The sequence below is a fragment of the Electrophorus electricus genome, chromosome 24, assembly GCF_013358815.1.
Source record: "Electrophorus electricus isolate fEleEle1 chromosome 24, fEleEle1.pri, whole genome shotgun sequence".
Lineage (NCBI taxonomy): Eukaryota > Metazoa > Chordata > Actinopteri > Gymnotiformes > Gymnotidae > Electrophorus > Electrophorus electricus.
The window spans coordinates 9,945,888-9,961,054 of NC_049558.1; the positions used below are offsets into that span (position 1 = coordinate 9,945,888).

Sequence of the window (15,167 nt, forward strand, 5' to 3'; positions counted from 1 at the left end):
AACAGCAACCACACAGTGATCAAGGCATGGTTTAAATGCATGAACTAAACGAGGGACAGGTGTTGAAAATTAAGCGAGGGTCGGAGAAAACGAAACTACGAAATGGAACTAAGGTACACAATACTAGGGAAAAACACGGAAGCTGGGAGGGAGTAATCATGACATCTAGATTATGGTGCGTGAGTGAAAGAGTTTGGCGTAAGAAAAAGGAACTACTGAAGTTGCCAAAAAGATGGTAACAAAATATCCTATGTCTCTGCAAGACATAACGGAGACGTGATCGGTCCAGGGTCTCACTCTCTAGTCAAGCAATTACAAAATAGGGTAGATAATTTGAAGTGATCTACAACCCCAAGAATAAGAAAACAAAAGCATTACACTAATGAGTCTGATACAGATGAGGTTCCTCCAGAACGGAGAGCAGCAATCCAGGATACGTATGGGTGCATTAACTTGGATCTAAAATTCTTGCCTCTTGGAGAGAACCCAGAAAGACAACAGGAGAAGAAAGAATAACTGAAGATGATGTCTCAGCAATCCGATGCAAATTCACATGAGGTCAAACTTCTAATGAAGATGACTTTCTACATACAACGTAAACACGTAAACCACAGGAAAAATATAAAATACCTCAAGGATTAGTGGCCATTTTTTGTTCGATGAACTTGGCATGGCTTTCCACTTTAAGGATCTCACCGGAATTAGGCTTAATGAAACTCACACAGAATGTGGATCTGAAGGGCAAAACGTCTCCTGAACTACTGTGTGTGTGTGAACAGGAACAAAAAGTTCCTACAGGCTGTAACAAAGTTTAAAGTGATAAGGGGAGAGCTGAGTGGCTGCTCTGAAGACATCAAAGTGATGGGGCTGCTTCTGCTGTCCTACTTTGCTGAGAAGGAAGATGTGATGTTCTGTTATGTGGAGGACACATGCCTGGCAGGGGAAGTACAGATGGACCAAGTTCAGTTGAATCCCACCATTGTTGTGTGTGGTAAGTTAACATTTTTTCTTGGTCATTCTTTTATTCTCTCTTTTGAATGTTGGCTAACAGCAAGTATATCACTGCATTTAAGCTTAGTCAAAGTGACTCAGGCACTACATTAGTCTCCCCTAAACCTGCACATACACTGATTTCTGTATTGATGGTAAGCAATTTAACTGACCTTGAAAATATAAAAATATATAAGATCATTGTTTTGTGAAATGTTTCAGAAACTTGTTTTAATTTTGTCTGAATTATTTATCTTCTCCACAGAAACAGTTTTCAGTGTTTTTATCTGCCTTACTAAGAATATGTCGGTGATTTAGGCACACCAACATCACAACAGCAACATAAGGTTGTGGGGTTTTTTTGTTTTGTTTTTTTTCCTCAGATTTTAAGCTTTTTGTCTGGTATAGATTGGGTTATGGGTGTAACGTTGGCCCGAGTGCCACAGGGCACGGGTCAGAACGCACAGACTCCCCTGACGTTGTGAAACATTTATTAACGAATAACATAAAAGACAATGGTGGCACTCACACATAGTAACGACGTTAAACACGAACACACTTAAACGGAACATCAGCGCGAACGCGCATAAACGGTTTACGTCGACACTAATCGTGACATAAGCAAAGGACATCAACAATGACCAATGAAGAGGCACACACAGAAGGGGTTTAGATAGACAGAACACTTAACCCTGTGCAGGTGTGTTCCAAGACGGAGGGCGTTGCTACATATGCATGTGAACCACCCTGCATGCGGCAGGCCGTACGACGTAACTCGTGGGGGGAGAGAGCGTCCAGTGACGATGGGTCTATCTGAGATTGGCTTGTGAGTCTATTTGAGATTGAGTTATGGAGACCTGCTTTTTGAACAACATGGTTTTGCACAGAATATGTCTCTTGGCATGAACGTTTTAAGGAATTTGACATCAAACTTTGAGAACTTTGTTTTTGCTTTCTTGTGTGGTTTTAGAAATGTTGCTGAAGATGGGGGAAAAAGGTGTTGATTTGTACTCCGTATATTCTAGCCTTCATGTTTTTAGCCCTGATTTTTCCCTAGTCTTTGTTATAGCCTGCTTCCCCTGTTTGCCTCCGTGTGTTAGTTTTGTATGGAGGAAAAATCAATAGGACTTGAGCCAGAAGTGCAGATGAGCGAGCTTTATTGGTTCTGTCCCTTATGCATCGAGGGAGAGAAGCCTCAAACTTCTCTCTCACATGAGTTCATATACCCCCACCATTCCCCGTTGTTCTCTCATGAGGTAATCTCGTGACTCCAGGTGCCAGGACTCTCAACCATCCTTGATCATTCTTTCCTGCTAAAAACAAGTTGTTACTCCCTGCTGCTGCACCCCTGCCCAGCAACAGTTAAGCGATAACTGTCATACTCCATCACTTCTCTATTCGCCTTTCTTGCAGACTGGTCGAGATGAGGGCAAAGGTCACATAAAGGTCACATATTCCTTAGTCCTCCTTTAAGCAAGCACTAAGCATTTTCCCTCACATTTTGTTAATCATGTATCCCCGTACTCTCAGTGTCAGCTCATTGACCCTGGACTGCCTTAACGACTCTGATTCTGGATTTGGCCCTATTAAATCTCGCTCTTCTCCGCGCATGCGTCCGCCTCCTTACCGTTCAATGTTACGGAATGAACAGCCACACAAGGACGCAGCGAGAGAGCGAGACTCTGGAAGGTGATTTCGCTGGGACAAAATTCTGGCTTTTTCTAGACAGTCACCAAACCAGAGACAGCAAATCCCCTGGTGCTGCAGGTACATGGGCATCTCGTCATTCCTGGAAGAAGCAGAATCTCGTGATAATGACATAATGATAATGATAAGCGCCGAGAGTCTACCCGTCTTGACCAACGCTGCAGGGGGGAGCGGCCTGCGGCGCAAGACCTGAATAGGCGGAGTGAATGCACAGATAACCTGTCTAACATCACTCGGTGGGTGCTCAAGTGTAAAAATCAGCTCTCCGTAGTTCCTGTGCGCCTTGAGAACTGCTGAGAAGGTTCTGTGTCTGTGTGTTCCTCCAGGGTCACGCCACCAGTATCTGTGCCTATCCCGCAAACCACCCAGTATGAGCCCATACCCGGCGTGAGAGACGCCGCTCGTCCTGATCCTCCTGGTCCTCTTCCCGGCATGAGAGATGCTGCCCGTCCTGATCTGGTTCCTGTTGCTGGCGTGAGAGATGCCGCCCGTCCTGGTCTGGTTCCTGTTCCCGTCGTGAGAGATGCCGCCCGTCCTGATCCCTTTTCTGTTCCCGTCGTGAGAGATGCTGTGGTGGAAAAATGAGAGCACATCAAACACAGACAGCCTTATGCATTGAGTAGTAAAAAGTTTATTGAGTTCTGTCCCCTGTATAACAGAGAAAGAGAACTGACACGCAGTACAAGTCCCCCTCCCCTTATACACAGAGAAGAAAGGAAAGAAAAAAGAAACAACAGCTCCTACAAGGTATCTGAACTTTATGTTTTGGTTAGCCTGAGCGCAGGTGGTGTCTTCTATCTCTACGGTTAGGACAGCATGTGAGCTGCTGATGTCCTTGCCTCTCGCGCCTATCTACGGACTGTTATGCTGTGACTATAGAAGCACAAAGCAAAGTAAAGCGAAGCAAAGTAAATGTCCACAACAGACGCCACGTGTCCTGATCCTGGTCCTGTTCCCGGCGTGAGAGACGCCACCCGTCCTGATCCTGGTCCTGTTCCTGGCGTGAGAGACGCGGCCCGTCCTGAGCCGGCTCCGGTTCCCGACATAGTGGATGCCGCCTGTCCTGTTACCACGTCTGTTCCCGTAGCCGTGCCCCCAGACCCGCCTGTTCCTGGAGTGGAGGGAGCCACTCCACGTGGCCTCGTGCCAGGCCTGTCCCCCTAGTTGCTCCTCGAAGCTCTCCTGTGTCTTCTACTTCCACCGCCCATGGGTTCCCACCTGTATTGCCTCGGCCTGTTTCTCCTGTTTCCAGTATGCCTGCTGTTTCTCCGTTCTTGTCTGCACCTACTGACCTGTTGTTTTTGCCTTCTCTGTTGCCTGGTTTTGTTTTTGCTCCTGTTACAGAAAGTCTTCTCAGTTTCCCACCATATGTTTTTCTATATTTCTCTCTTTCATGTCTCTTTCCCATGCTTTCATTCCATCTTCCCCTAACCAGGGTAATTTCAGTTCAGTAAGATGATCACTAATCGGTCACATGTTCTCCATTCTAATTTTTTGTGAAGTACACATTCTAAAAATGTATACACTGGGAAATTACACATGATTTTGTTAACTACTTCTGGCTTAATAAATTCTTGGCAAGGCAAGTTATTGTCTGATATATATATATATATATATATATATATATATATATATATATATATATATATATATATATATATATATATATATTTTTTTTTTTTTATATATACTGTAAAATTCTTTATCTGTGTGCACTAGATGACATTTTTCACGTTTATGGTAAAAATCCAACATTCGTATGATGGCAATTTAAATAAAATCATCTTAGAAGTGCTCTCAGTTTGCATTTAGTGTACAAGAATAGATTGTTTTTCACTGAGTGATTTTCTCATCAAGAGATGAGAAATCCTTAATTAGTTTTACAGTTTATATTTAGACAGATTTTAGGTAGAGTCTTAGAACAGGATTTAAAGCCTTTGTAATAGATATAATAGTAATAAATGAATTATAGAGAAAATTCAAATGCAGTGTTTAGATGTTGCTTTGACTGAAACTCCTGCCATTAATATATCAAATGACCAGTACATTATAAAAAAATTTGATTATAATTAGCAGAAAAAAAATCAGTTAAATGACAGTCTTATAAGGAGGATTTTACAGTTAAATAATGTTTCGTTTGACAACTGCATGTAAATATTACTGAAATTATTAGTTTAATATCAGTGTAATCATGTTAATTGAGCAAAAATGGCTGTTGGATTTACTGGTTCAAAATGTACTTTTTTGTCAATTACAATGTACACTTTACAGATTGTTCTTTAAAATTGTTTACAGGTTTACTGTATTTTTACAGAACTGTTCCGGCAAGCACAGCTGCCAACTAAAAAAAAAAAAAAATTTTATAGTGTGTGATTGCCAACAGTCCAGACCTGCTGAATTTCTATATATTTTCTCAAGCCAAAAATGAGTTCGCACTGCCTGCGTCTCACAACAAATCACTATATGATTATTTTATTTGTTTTGCTGAATTCAACCATTTATTAATATGTTGACTCAACCATAACTTTTTTGAGTAAATAAAATTTACGTGGTTCCAAAATTCTATTAATCGCCACTCATTGTTTATATTTCTTATCGTGTAATACTTTAATCCCACCTTCTCCTATTGCTACTATTTTAATATGTACGATCTCTACTGCTGTAACTGTCACCAGTTTTATATTCTGTACCTCTGTCATTTACTTTATATTATGTTTATTACTAAAACAACGTCAATATATTTTGCGTGCACAGATTTTATACTTCAATCTTATTAATCACGTTTAAACAGATCTGTCTGCGTATCCATTCACTCCTTTGTTAAATTATGGACTTCCCCTATACGACCATACCACAGTAATCTTAATTATAACCCGGAAAAACTGTTAAGATGGTAGTCGTGGTATAACGATACTTTATTGCAGGTGATGTATTAACTCGCGATGGCCACATCAAGACAAACAGTTGAAAACAAAACAATTAACATTTATCTCAGCGCTATTTTCCTCACGAGCTCTATTATTATTCTCTTCTCGTTTATTCTCTTTATTCTCTGCGCATTTTCTTTACTTCACTCGTAGACAAAAACAACGAACAACGACAACATTTAACATTTATCACGTCAGCGCTCTTTTCTCTGGAGCTTTCTATTTCTCTTTATTTTTCTTTATTCACTCTTTATTCACTTTCCCTGTATATATATATATTTTAAACTATTTTCACAGCGGCTGGTTTTCTGTGTCTTACTCTTGTTTTTATTGGATTCAGACTCTGGTCACAGAACAAAGCAGCTTTGGCTCATCCATCAGCTGCTGCTTTGTCGTGCCGACAGCGTGGGTCCGTTGCCAGTTGATCCAATAGATCCAACTGATCCCCGTACGGGCCACCAATTAATGTCGTTCCTTAATGTTTCCCATTCTCCAGTTGCTTTATTAAGTACACTTTAAATAGAAAATAAAGATGCAGACTCAAGAACTAATTGAAGAGAATAGCCGGTCTTTATACTGAGCTCAATGTCACAAACGAGGCATTAGCCACAGAACTCTCGACGAGGCTTTCAAGTCTTTTAAAAACAGAGATCTTTTCCAGCACTAATGAAGTTATTTCTCACAGGAACAGGTCATTTATTAGAGGTCATTTATTAATATTTATTAGAGAACACAATCGGAATCCAAAAACAGGCCAGGGTCGAAAATCCAGGAAATTTGTCTACGATGCAACCAAAACCAGACAGGGAATAGGCGAAGAGAGTAGTACCGACCCACAGTCGGATTTTCAACAAAACAGAAGCAACAAACACACTGACAAACGGCTCAGAAACGTAAAATGAATTGACGACACTTGGCAACGACTGAACACAAACACGGGGTTTAAATCCAGAGACTAAAACGGGGGGGGGGGGGGGGGGGGGGGTAATAAACTAGTTAGGGGGCAGAACCAAAACAAGAAAACACGAGGAAACAAAACTAGGAAGTAAATAAACAGGGCCGTTGCAGTGGGAACCGCGACGCCAAATACCCGATTTTCACCCCCCCACACACACACACAATTCCCATAATAGTGCAGGTGGCTAATACGTAAACATGTACATTTCCAATTTGTCTGTTCGTCTCTGTGTCTCTCTTTTTTCCCTCTGTCTCTCCTATTCCCGTTTTCCCCACGTTATTTATGCCTGTTCATGCGTTTTATACCCCTTATAGTTGGACACAGTGAGAAATTTTAAAAATAAATAAATGAATGAATCTATCTATCTATCTATCTATCTATCTATCTATCTATCTATCTATATATATATATATATATATATATATATATATATATATATATATATATATATATATATATATATATATATATATATAAAGTTCCTCCGATAAGTTTATATATATATAAAAGTCCTCCGATGGTCGGGGGCGGGGGGTAAAGCAAAAACAAATTTATAAATTTTCAATATTTCGCACGTACTTTAAATAAAATATTTAGTTATGATTTACATATTAGATTTTTTAGGCCTTCTAAATGTTTACTTTTGATACATTCAATAACTAACGTTAATGCGATTTATGTTGCCTAGCATTAGGCTAATGAAAATGAAGGTTGCTGCGTTTATCAAACTATTAGTATTTATTTAATGATCCAGTGTGACCAGCATATGGACGATTTTCGAAAAATGCTTTAACTAGCTAATATATTGAAATGTTAGGCGTTGTTAAAGCCTAGTATAGTTAATAGACTAAAACAGACCCAAGCCTCGCATTCACGCTATTAACGCGTTCGGTTAATTGTTTTTTAAAAGAACGTCCACTGTTACATAAAAAGCAAGTTGTGGTTGATCTCCATTATGAAGCTAAATTCTTCCATTAAACATTTTGGCACTGTTGAATGCTGGTTCATTTTGAAAAACTGTTTTATAATTCGTGTAGTTAGATCATTTGGCTCACGAAGATGAATCCATGTGCTCCAAGTTATCCGATGGCCTCGTTGTACGTCGGAGACCTTCAGATATTACCGAGGAAATGCTATACGAGAAATTCAGTCCTGCTGGCGCAATAGTCTCCGTACGGATTTGCAGGGACGCGATGACCCTCCGCTCACTTGGATACGCATACGTGAACTTTCAGCAGCAGGCAGATGCTGAGCGTGCTTTGGACACTATGAACTTTAACATCATCAAAGGCAGACCTGTGCGAATTATGTGGTCCCAGAGAGACCCCTCTCTGAGGAAGAGTGGAGTTGGCAACATCTTCATCAAGAACCTTGACAAGTCTATTGACAGCGAAGCTCTTTACGACACATTCTCTGCCTTTGGGAACATCCTTTCCAGCAAGGTGGTGTGTGACGAGAATGGCTCTAAGGGCTACGGCTTTGTGCACTTTGAGACCCGTGAGGCTGCGGAGAGAGCAATTGAGAGACTTAATGGCATGTTGCTCAATGACCGCAAAGTGTTCATTGGCCACTTCAAGTCTCGCAAGGAGCGAGAGGCTGAGATGGGGGCCAGGGCCAAAAAGTTCACCAATGTGTACGTCAAGAACTTTGGAGAGGACATGGACGACGACAAGCTGAAGGAGATCTTCAGCAAGTTTGGCCAAACGCTGAGCACTCGCGTCATGACCGACGAGAGCGGCAAGTCCAAGGGCTTTGGCTTTGTGAACTTCGAGAGGCACGAGGATGCCCAGAGGGCTGTGGATGAGATAAATGGGAAGGAGCTGAATGGGAAGAAGGTGTATGTGGGTTATGCCCAGAAGAAAGGCGAGAGGCAGACAGGGCTGAAACGAAAGTTTGAGCAGATGAAGCAGGACGGTATGACTCGCTACCAGGGAGACAACCTGTACGTCAAGAACCTAGACGACGGTCTGGACGACGCGCGTCTACGTAAGGAGTTCTCTCCGTTCGGGACCATCACAAGTGCCAAGGTGATGATGGAGGGCGGCCGCTCCAAAGGGTTCGGCTTCGTGTGTTTCTCCTCGCCGGAGGAGGCCGCCACGGCCATGACGGAGATGAATGGGCGCGTTGTAGGCACCAAGCCGCTGTACGTGGCTCTGGCGCAGCGCAAGGAGGAGCGGCAGGCCCACCTCTCCAACAAGTACATGAAGCGCACGGCCAGCGTGAGTGCCTTGCCCAACCTCGTGCTCAACCCCTACCAGCCTGCCCCGCCCTCCGGCTACAACATGGAAGCCATTCCACAAGCTCAGAACTGGCCTGCCTACTGCGCAAGCAGCCAGCTGGCACAACTCCTCCCCAGCCCTTGCTGGGCCATGCAGTGCGTCCACCCACAGCAAGTCCAGGATATGCCGAGTGCCATCGGTCCAGCCGCATCCTGCCCGCAGGCCTTCAGCGCCATCCGACCAACCACCGCCTGCCAGGTCCCACGCACGATGGCCTATCAGACCATGGCATCTGAGGCTCCGGGGACAGGGATGGCCAGCGCGGAAGCTGCCAACAAGGCGTCGCTGGTGAGAGCAGTACCACAGTACAAAACCACCTCAGGCGTTCACAGCCCACAGCAACACCTGGGCACACAGCCCTTAGATATAAATGTCGAACTTACCATTTATCAGTCAAATCAATTATAAAACATTTATGTTTCTCAACCCACAGCAGCACCTGGGGGCAGAGCTCCAGGTGCCCGTGCAGCTGGCTGCGGTCCATGTGCAGGGTCAGGAACCTCTCAGTGCCTCCATGCTGGCTGCTGCACCTCCACAGGAGCAGAAGCAGATACTGGGTGAGCGTCTGTTTCCCCTGATCCAGAACATGCAGCCCACCCTTGCAGGGAAGATCACGGGTCTGTTCCTGGAACTGGACAACTCGGAGCTACTGCATATGCTGGAGTCTCCTGAGTCTCTGCACCCTAAGGTGGATGAGGCAGTCGCTGTGCTCCAGGACCAGTGCGCGCAGGAAGCCGCTCAAAAACTTTAACCAGTGCTGCGCTTCTGGCTGTCTAATGGAAGAATAAGCAGTAAAAAAAATTAACATTTTAACTGAAAAAAATAAACATTGAAACTGAAATGCATTGAACATTGAAATATTTTTGCCATGTCTGTAGACATCAAGCCTGTAAGGGTTGGCACCAGGCCGAGGCCCCCTCGACCAGAGGGAGGCGTCGAGTCAACCACGCCACTGATCAGGATCAACACCCAACAGCTGGGCTAGACCTTATATAAGCCCAGTGACCCAATCATTCAGTGCTGGGTTTTTGATAAAGTTTTGAGCCAAGCTCCTAGCCGGTAACTCTGGGTATTGAGGTCTGTGAGCCCTTGTGCTATGCCTCTTTTCTGTTCTGCGAGGGTGTCAGTGTTTTTACACGTCCCCTCCCTTCTCCAGTTTTCCCCTCTCGAGTCTGTCTCTCTCCTGAGGCTTCCCTTAGCCATTCAAGTTTCTCCCCGTTTTCTGGTTTTGTTTGGGAGCTTTTAGTTCGAGTTTTCCCCAGTGCATCGGGGTTGCCATTTCTTTCCGTGGCGTTCTTTGTTCTCCCCTTTTCCACGCTCACCGAGGTGTTTCGTTTTTTCCTCTTGTTTTGCTTGATCCAAGCTCTAACTGTTCTGCACACGAGCCCACCATTGTTAGAGTGTGGCTGCTTACCCAGTAAGCTATTGGTGTCCTCACCTAGCTGACCTGGATTCAAAACCACCTTACAAAGTCCAGGCCTTGGTTATTCTAAGCTTAAAATGAAAACGACAGAAAAAGGTAAAATCATTTCAAGTTTGGTTTATTTGTCGCATACATAGTCATACACAGTATAACTCACAGTGAAATGGTTGAGTGCTCTGTCCAATCTGAGGAAAAAGAAAAACAGGGGTGCATAGAGAAATATATTCTATATATATACAAAAATATATTAATAGTGCATGTACAATATATATATATATATATATATATATATATATATTATGTTTATATGTACAATGTATATATGGATATTTATATATGTATGTACAGAATGTACAGTCCCATCTTGCAATTGACATATTTACAGTTATATGTTACATGGTGGTAATTGAACATATTACAGTTATATTGAACATATTACAGTTATTTCTATTACATATTACAGATTTTGACATGAACAGCTGATCATTTTTTTGTTTTTATTCCTCTTAAAGTTTGAATGTTCAGATTGTCAGTTCTTACAGGTCATAGCTGATCATTAGATAAGTGTATTGGGTTGCATTAATATAAATGTAAAGATCAAAAAAACAAAACCCCACAGTGTAGCTTAAAATAGAGAATAATTCTGTAATATTCCTTTATGTACAACACAATTTCAAATGACCTTATTAACAAACCAGTAAAGACAGGACGAGAAGCAAAGGTCACTTACACGTATTAAATCTTGAAGCAAACAAACTGCAGCTGCAAGTGCCACACTGCCATCCAGTTCCACTCTCTGGTCTGGCGACGGTCATATTACAGGAGCAACGAGAGGCTGCCAACAGTTTCTTTTAGCTTGTCTACTGAGACGGTGAAACTGGCCAACCAGGTGAAAAGCATTGTGAAGGAGAAACGACTTCGACTGCCGACGTGGGAAAGTAGCAGTCAGAGCAGGTCTATTGGAGCAGTGCGATGGACTCTGCCCAACAATGGGCTGCAAGCCCACATCTCTGCACATAGCAACAGTATGTGGTTCCTAGGTGCCCAGTCGGCTAGTTTTAAAGTTCAATTCAAATATTAAATAAAAATGCAGACTTCAGAATTGGTTAAAGAGCATAACTGTGCACGTACTTTATTGTAGGTTAACATTAACACGCATTATTGAGGCACCCTCTGGAGAATGTCTAAAAATCAGAGAACCCACATTTTCATACATTTTTCAGTAGTGGTTATGTATTCACCCCACATTCCTTTACATATTTGCGTTTGTCTTCACGTCCATTGCATCCAAACCATACATTTGTCAATATATGCAAAGTAATATAAAACACCCACACCAGTTGGAACCTGTTAACACCACATTCCAAGAGATTTCTCTTGACCTTATCCTAAAGAGATGGTCCTGAGCCTGATGGAAATAATATCTCATACTTGTAAGTGTGCTGGAGCCTATCCACCATCCTTTGCAGAAGCCTGCAGAGGCCTTTACAGAGGCCTCTGCCCTGTACACAAATCATTCTGAAAGGACACATACCATTCTGTGATTATGTTATTAATATGTCTAATTCAATGTTAAACCTCTGTTCTCTTTTTATTACCTCAAGCACCAGACCTGAGGAATTTGCACGGTCTCAAGGAGTGCGTGAAGTTTATCGCTCAGTGGAAACAAGAGGTGGAGCGTGTCTGTAAGCCTGACGAGGGCGCTGCAGCTGCATCCAGTAGCAGTAATGACTGCGGTGGAACCGTACACCCCCACACTGTTGCCAGCACATTTTTCAGTGGGCCAGCCGTCTCAAAGCTGTTGATACATTGTTCAGTCCACGTGAAGGGCAGCAGGAGAGAGGAAGTGAAGGACCTAGGCAGTGAAGGAGACCAAGCAGAGAAACACTGAATGGGCTAAAGAACTCCAGACAGTCTCAGAGCGGTGCGGCATGATGAGGGCAGAGTTGGCACAGAATTTCAGGCAGCTGGAGCTTAAGAAGAAGCTGGAACCCATGCTGCCTGTCCTGGACTTCATCGCATGGTCTCTACTCAAACATAACCAGGATGTAGTTTCACAGCTTTGGGTCCTCAGTAAACAGCGATCCTGGAGAACTTCAAAATCCATTCCAAATTCATTGTGGAACTGGATCTGCAGTGCTGTGGATGAGGTCACATTGGACCCCATGACCAAACATGCGTGGCTGCTGCTGTCTGATGACTGTAAGAGGGTTCAGGAGTACCTGACTAAGATGAAAGTTCAGTTCACCTCCCAGCGCTTTGACACTTGGCCCTGTGTGCTGGGCTGGGAGGACTTCTCTTCCAGCTGTCTTTCTATAACTCACAAATCTAGACATTTATTGGAAACGTCCGGGAGAAGCTGTAACCCCTCTTTGTACTGCTAGATGGCCGCACTCTCATGACACTGCACTCATCAAAAGCAGCACCAGAGACGCACTGAGTCATATTCCCGAACGCACCTCTCAGGCCAGCTTATTTGCACATTTTGTCGTAAAACTTAAGATGTCTGTTTTATTAAATTACCAAAAACTTTTTTTCAAAATCAAAGTATTTGTAGCTACAGAAAAACATGGCTAATCACAAAAATGAGAAATAACGTCACTGATATTTGCAACATGTGTTTCTAACATGCACAGGCTCTTGAGGAGCACCTAAACCCTCACACAGGGGTGTCTGCTTGTCATAGTACTGTAAGGAAGGGCTTTGGCGAAACAGGCCACAGAAAGCAGCATATGAGAATCCACACAGGTGAAGAACCCTTTAGCTGCCCAGTATTTCAGAAGCAGTTTGTGCAGGCGGGTAATGAGCCGCATTCGTACCCATTCATATAGGATGTTGGGAGCAAAACGGTTAAAGACTTGAAAAGTATGTTAACAATCAGTTAACAATCAGATTACTGTTGTTAGGTTGTTAACAATAGAGTAATAAATGGCTAATATGCTTCTTCCCAGTTATGCCTTTGCTTGATCTATTTTGGTCTGATTTGGTGCTTGTCTGGGCAAGTGTGATAAAAAGTATTTTTTCGTTTGTTTTTCATTTAGTTCCTTTTTATATCGTGTTCTGTTCCATTTTATATGTTGTCTATTATCCCTTTAAAGTCTGTCAAATTAATCAAATGTGAAGATTTCACTCTGTTCAGATTTGATTGAAAAAGAGACCAACCACTCCCTGCATCTTTCATTTTGCATATACAGTGCATTTGCAGTTAACCGTTTCTTGTTTGTATTAATCGCGTGTGATTCTTGTGAGTGCCGTTAGTGTTCTGTGTTAAATGTTAATAAATGTACGTCCCAGACGTTGGAGTCTGTGCGTCCTGCCCCTCACCCTGCGGCACTCGGGCCACCCCTCGTTACGCTACTGTTGTAACTCAAGAGCGAAGCACCATTTTAAAGTCTGGTTTCCTTTCTCTGTCTCACTTTCTGAAATTTTTATGTCTGTGTTTTTTTAAACTTAAAAATAGAAAGGATATTAAAACTCCCTTTCACTTAATGGCCTCTCATCCAATGAGCTGTTAGAGAAAGTAATGATAGTTAGATGAATATGTTTATAGATTTCACTCCGAGAACGTTGTCTGAGGTTAATATTGTACAGTTCATGATGCCCAGGGTTGCAATCAGCATGTTTAACAGTGATGTGCCACACAGTTGTCTGTGGTGTTCTCTATGACCATCACAGAGCATCACACATAACTGGTAAAATTGTATCTCAATTAGTATATTTGTATATTATACTATTGCAGCAGCATAACTTTATGATGCAATTAAAAAACATTCCCCATCCCTCTGAATGCCAATCACATTACATATCTGGGTATTAGATTCTCTCTGCAGTTGTCAGTTATTCAAATTTAATATCATTCCAGTTTTTAAAACAATAAGTGACAAACTTCATTGATGGACAAATTTGCCCCTTATACTCTTTGGAAGAATTGCAACAATTAAAGTGATAATGCCTAAGATAAACGATTTGTTTTCAATTATTGCTATCCAGCTCCAGCAACCTGGTTTAAACCTTTGGACACCATCATAACTGGAAAAATAAATCACAAAGAATCAAACTCACAATGATACAGAACTGTAGTTGATTATTGCAAATAAACTACAATATGTAATACAATGGATTAAACCCAGTATATCAGACAGAATATGGATAGACATAGAACAAACATTATGCAGAGATATAAAAGTCAGACTTACCATCAGGCAAAGCAATTAAAAACATCCATGTTTCAACTGTTTGACAGAGGCCATAACTCTAACAGCCTGGTGGAAATTCCACAAGATAACAAAGAACTATTCATTCTCGTATTTGGAACAATCAAGACTTTACCTTCAACAACAACAAAAATTATTAAACTTTACACCTTGGATAGAAAAAGGCAAACATATTCCTCATAACACTACTTTCATGTCACTTCCACAAGTATCCCAAAAGTATGATATAGTAAGCACCAGCAAATGACCAGCAACACTAATCTACAATGCATTCACTACAAAATAATGCATGGAGTACATTATACTACACATAAAATGTTTAAAATTGGTTTCATGGACCAGCCCCTTCATACATGAGGTCAACGGTCAAAGCCCGATCTGTACCTCAAGTACTTCGAACCTCAAGTACGGCCCGGCTTGAAATACCTTGCTTCAGGTCTCGTGGACGACAAGCATCGAGACTATTTTCTGTCCTGGCTCCAAGATGGTGGAATGAACTCCCGCTTGCTGTCCGGACAGCAGAGTCCCTTGCAGTCTTCAAACGCAGACTGAAGACTCATCTATTTGCAGAATATTTAAAGGACAACTGACACTGCTCCCTTATTGAAGATTTTAACATTTATATTCATTTTAAACTACAGAAATCAATTCAAGACTGTAGAGTTGTCG

General features: G+C 42.2%; 1 protein-coding gene, 1 long non-coding RNA gene and 1 pseudogene across 2 annotated transcripts; 2 read left to right on the plus strand and 1 right to left on the minus strand.

Annotated features, from left to right (window-relative positions):
- The first annotated feature begins 7,641 nt into the window (after positions 1-7,641).
- Positions 7,642-9,629, plus strand: LOC118240705 (polyadenylate-binding protein 1A-like). The gene is given in 3 exon segments (XM_035522255.1): positions 7,642-7,693; positions 7,696-9,149; positions 9,295-9,629. Coding segments are annotated over 3 exon segments (1,824 nt in total). The 3' UTR covers positions 9,613-9,629.
- LOC118240707 lies at positions 9,617-11,803 on the minus strand. The gene is made up of 3 exons (XR_004775574.1): positions 11,015-11,803; positions 10,442-10,469; positions 9,617-9,634 (listed from the first exon to the last, which is right to left on the minus strand). It is a non-coding gene; the product is annotated as an uncharacterized LOC118240707 (long non-coding RNA).
- A 69-nt stretch (positions 11,804-11,872) lies between these two features.
- Positions 11,873-13,524, plus strand: LOC118240706 (annotated as a pseudogene).
- Positions 13,525-15,167: the final 1,643 nt, after the last annotated feature.